Source organism: Microtus pennsylvanicus, chromosome 14, assembly GCF_037038515.1.
Source record: "Microtus pennsylvanicus isolate mMicPen1 chromosome 14, mMicPen1.hap1, whole genome shotgun sequence".
Lineage (NCBI taxonomy): Eukaryota > Metazoa > Chordata > Mammalia > Rodentia > Cricetidae > Microtus > Microtus pennsylvanicus.
This window is the reverse complement of record NC_134592.1, coordinates 8,339,508-8,344,670: the sequence shown is the minus strand read 5'-3', so window position 1 is coordinate 8,344,670 and position 5,163 is coordinate 8,339,508. Positions and strand designations below refer to the sequence as shown.

Genomic DNA, 5,163 nt, shown 5'->3' with positions numbered 1-5,163 from the left:
AGGCAACAGCTACCCCTAGTGGGAGAGCCGCCCGGGGCCGGCGCCGCCCCGCGCCCGATGCCCCGCGCCCAGCGCCCGCAGCGCCCTGCGCCCAGGGCGTCTGGGAGCCGGCCGGGGGCGAGGCTCGGCGTCTCTTGCCTCGACTCTCCGGGTCTCCTAAGCCAGGCACTAGCCCACTCTCGGGTCCTGCCCTCTGCACCTCCGGGCTGGAGCAGAGGGGACGCTGACCCGGGAACCGTGGCGCCCGGCGGGAACGAGATGGGACGGGGCGGTCGCGGCGCGGACTGGGGCGGCGCGCAGCAAGCTCGGGCAGCAGCGGGGGGCGCAGAACGCGGTGTGCGTGGCGGGGCGGTGCGGGGGGCGGCCGTGTGCGAGGCGCGAGTGTGAGCGCGCGCGGGAGGCGGGCGGACGGGCTGCGGCAGTCGAGCGGCGCCCGCGGGCGAGCGGGGAAGGCGGCGGGAACCCAAAGTTGCCTCCTCGCGGGCCCGCGTCCCCGGCGGGGCTGCAGCCGGGGGGCGGCCGAGAGGCGGCCGCCGACCTGGACTCTTGCGGTACCTGGGCAGCGACCCCGCACGAGCGGCAGCAGCGTGGGCGGCGTTGGCGGCGGCGGCGCGCGGGAAGCGAACCGGAGCTCCGGCGCGGCGCTGCGGCCGCCAGGGAACTCAGCTCAGGTGCGCGGAGAGAGGGGCGCGGACTAGGGCCAGCCCGCTGGGACCTGGGCTGTCCGAGGCGCTTGCGCCGGCTAGACCACTACCACCCTCGACTGCTCCGGCCCTGGAATCGGGCTCCTGGCCCCTCTAGCCGCAGCGGCTCCGGGGTCCCCCACCCCTGAGAGCTGGCTGCGGGCTCAGGCCCGCCCCTGCCAGCTTTGGGACGCACCGCTCCACCCTCAGCCAGCCTGCGCCGGCCCTCGACCCAGGATTTCTGGGGCATTGGCCGCGCCTCTGGGTGATCCCTTCGGGCTCAAGTTGCAAGGGGGCGGGCCCCTGCCGGAGGTGGAGTCTCCCGCCAATTCAAGCTTTGGCTATAAATTGAGCTCCCTGCGCCATCGAAGACCAGATGCCTCGCCAGGCCGCCTCGCGGTTGGTGGTGGGAGAAGGTGAAGGACCCCCGGGGGCTTCGGGGCCCGCGGCCACCATGCTCCGCTCCCTGCTGCTTCACTCTCTGAGGCTCTGCGCCCAGACCGCCTCGTGCCTCGTGCTGTTCCCGCGCTTCCTAGGCACAGCCTTCATGCTCTGGCTTTTAGATTTCTTGTGCATCCGCAAGCATTTCCTGCGTCGTCGTCATCCTGACCACCCCGAGCCCGAAGTAGAGCTCAACAGTGAAGGCGAGGAGGTGCCCCCCGACGACCCACCCATCTGCGTATCAGACGACAACCGTCTGTGCACCCTGGCCTCTCTCAAGGCCGTGTGGCATGGCCAGAAGTTGGATTTCTTCAAGCAGGCCCACGAGGGTGGCCCTGCACCTAACTCAGAGGTCATCCGGCCTGATAGCTTCCAGAGCCAGCGCATCCTTGACTATGCTCAAGGGAGCCGCCCACTGGTTCTCAATTTTGGCAGCTGTACCTGACCACCGTTCATGGCGCGAATGAGCGCCTTTCAGCGCCTGGTCACCAAGTACCAACGTGACGTTGACTTTCTCATCATCTACATCGAGGAAGCCCACCCATCCGACGGCTGGGTCACCACAGATTCGCCCTACACCATCCCACAGCACCGTAGCCTGGAGGACCGTGTTAGTGCGGCAAGGGTACTGCAGCAAGGTGCACCTGGCTGTGCTCTGGTCCTGGACACCATGGCCAACTCCAGCAGTTCCGCATATGGTGCCTATTTTGAGCGCCTCTACGTCATCCAGAGTGGCACCATCATGTACCAGGGAGGCCGTGGCCCCGACGGGTACCAGGTGTCTGAGCTTCGCACTTGGCTGGAGCACTATGATGAGCAGTTGCATGGTACTAGGCCACGTCGATTCTAAATAGTCCAGGGACAAGTGACTGACGTTGGAGGGCTAGGCTTTCAAAGTCCACATGCCAGTGCTACAAATGAAGTCAAGAGTATCTGGGTGCCCATGCCACAGATACGCACAGCCACAGAACTTGGTGGGCTGAGTCTGGCTCTCAGCCACCTAAAGACTCTGCTATAGTGACTCCCATTCGTACCTGCTTGGCTTGCTCTAGGGAGCATTGCTGTGGCTGGGAACTTTGTCCCTGATGGAGTATACCTGCTGGACTTTCTCACACCTGCTCCCAGCGCTCCTTCAGCAACGCAGGACAGTGCCTGCCTAGCATCTCACAGCTCTGACTTATTAGCCACGCCTGCGCGCCCTGAGCGCAGCTGGGTTCCAGCAGCGCCACAGGCTCTTGCTAGTTGCCTGGCACCCACCTGTCGCGCGCGCAGGGAGTCCTACTGCTTTTGTGTTTATTTCTTGTCCCTGAGTTGGGGGAGGGACTCAGGGTAGGGAAAGGGTGGGCAGAGTATTTTCCCCGCCTCGCTTTGGGTGCACTGGAGTCCGGCTGCTGATGACGAACCGTCTCTAACTGGACTTGTCCACGGGACGGCTCTGAATTGCAGGGGGGCTCTAAAACAGCGCCTAAAGTAAGAGGGGGAGAATGCTCTGGGTTCCATAACGGAACCGCCAAAAATGGGGTGGAAGAGGGACCAAAGGAAGTGGCTTGAGGTATCGGGCCCCAGAGGAAGGCTAGAACTCCTTGGAGAAGGGGTAGGGGGTAGTTAGTTCGAATTAAGGGGGATGGGGAGAGCCTGGGAGCCCTAGGCAGAGAGCCGCGATTGGGGGCGGGGGTGAAGAACTGTCAATGAGTGTTGTGTTGGAAACATTCCTTGTGTATAAACTTTTAAACTACAATAATAAAAACTTGAAGAAAGTTGTTCTGATTGCCTTGGTCCGTTTTATTTTCTCGTGTCTCTGAAAAGCAAGAAGAATAAAGCACCAAGTTTTCCCTTGTGTCCCCATTGTGACTCTGGGGAAAAGAGCAGCGCGAAAGAGCCCAGGCATTGCAGGGGGGGGTACAAGAGTGGGGTGCTATGGGAAGGGATTTGCCCTGGGACCGCAGACGTAGGTACATGTGCCACACCTGGGCAGAGAACTTGGGGCCAGAAGAAGACCTGGGATGCAGAGTCCCACGAGGAGAGCGGTGAAGCAAGAGGGTCCTCTTTTGCCTCTGCGCATTTCCGCGCTGGCGCGCAAACATACACACACTCAGAGACAGATACTAGGAAAGCTGCAGAGCCGTCTAACTTCCAGCTTAGGACAATGCTGGGAGAAGTGTGCTATGCAAGGCGAAAGGGGCTCTGAACCGCCAAAGACTAAGTTTCTGACCCCTGGATTGCCCTTGCTCCCCTGGCCCAGGTCTTTGGGTCGCACCTGTGGAATTGTCTCCGACTACCCCTCCAGGTTGCTGGGGAGTGCTACTAGAAAGACGCACCGGGGCACAGCGGCTCAATTACTCAGGCACAGCTCCCATAGGGATGGGGGATGTTTGGGGGATGCCCGCGCTCGGGACACCTCTCCTCCCGCTTTCTTAGCCAAACCTTACTGCCGCCCACACCTCACCCTGCTTGGAAATGGGAAGCAGAGAAGAAGATGAGGAGGATGGGGAAAGGGCGGGGGCGGAGGAGGGTGTAGAGGGAGGTATCAGCGTCTGGCGTCCATCCCTGTGGAGTCTTGGCCAGGAGATTTCGCGCAAGGCTCGCCCTCAATCCTTCCTTGGCAGCTCGCAGCTCCCGGATTGAGTAGAAGGAGGCTCCACAAACATGAGAGATCAGCGCGCCCCGCACCTCACTTTGCTGGTGACATTTTAGCAAAAAAAAAAGTGAGATGAAAAGAGGGAGGGGTTCTTAGGCCAGAGTTGAGGTCCGGGTGAAAGGGCTGTGAACCCTGAGCAGTCCGAGCCTCAGGAGGCCATTGGGACGTGTGGCACAAATCTTGATGCAAGGCGCGCGTGCATGGGTGAGTAGGACTAGACAGGCAAGATGGGAGACAGGCCCTTGCCCAGCCAGCTTACCCCTGGTTCCCCGGACAGTCCCTGCTCCCCCACCCCAGTGCGCGCTCTTCCCTGAAAACCCTTGGAACTGACACCCTAACATCAGTGAATTACTTTTTATTATATATACTTTTTGCTTTGAAAATACTTCAATTGAAAAATAACTTTTAAGGAAAAAATCAGCACAGATGGTATTTCTGCGTCCCCCATCCCCCCACACCCTCACCCCCCCCCAGCCGGGCGCACTTCTCATCCCAAAACCTCAGGAAGAATAAACACAGCGGAGCCGCCGCCTGGAGCTGGGCAGAACCCGCCCTAAGAACACAGTTGCCCCGCAGAGGCTCCACCGGGCTAATCCTGGTCCCCACTGGCCATTTGAGGGTCTCCTCAAGTAACCCCTGTCTGGGTGTGATCGCAAAACAGGGCTTTCTCAAGCGTCCCAATGCTGGGAGAGTTCGGTGCGTCCCAAAGGCTCCTGCCTTCCCCCCAGCCCCCACCTCAGCTCCAATGGAGTCTCAACACCCTTCTTCCTTCCACCTTCCTTCCTTCTTTCTTTCCTTTCTCTTCCTTCACTCTTGCTTTTTTCATTTTTCCTGCAAAAAAGAATATCCTTTTCTTATTAAAATAATGTGAGCTCATTACAGAAAACAAAGAAAATCCTGAAGAAAATAAAACCTACTCGCTGTTACTCCCTGCCTGTGTACTGTCGACACTTGTATATATGGATCTTAAAAGCAAATGCAAATCCCACCTTTGAAGCTCACCATTAACTTTTACCCACCCTGCCTCTCGTGATCTCCTTCTTTCTATCAATAACTGAGATTTGAACAGTGCCACAAAGCACGTGATCAAAAGGAGAGCCAAGGATACCAGTCCGGGTGGGCACTCCAAAGGCCTCAAAATCTGCCCCTCTGTCCAGGGCACGGCACACTTCCTGGAGTAAAGAGCTAAGTCAGCGCTGGGGACCAACTTGCTAGACTGACTTCCAGAAAAATCTAATTGGAATTGTTTCCTATTTTCCCAATGTGCCCCTTTCTTTATTTTTAACTGAAAACCACAGAGATGCCACATATTCTCCATGTTAAAATTTAAAGACAACATACAGCAGAACGCGGAGTACTGACTGAGAGCCGTTTTCTGACTGAGCATCAGGACCCAGCCAT

The 5,163-nt window shown here is 58.8% G+C and overlaps 1 protein-coding gene across 1 annotated transcript; it reads left to right on the top strand.

Annotated features, from left to right (window-relative positions):
* The first annotated feature begins 560 nt into the window (after positions 1–560).
* Dio3 (iodothyronine deiodinase 3) lies at positions 561–2,746 on the top strand. Its single transcript, XM_075948138.1, has one exon. It carries the CDS (start codon positions 1,060–1,062, stop codon positions 1,972–1,974), a length of 915 nt encoding a protein of 304 aa, XP_075804253.1. The 5' UTR covers positions 561–1,059; the 3' UTR covers positions 1,975–2,746.
* Positions 2,747–5,163: the final 2,417 nt, after the last annotated feature.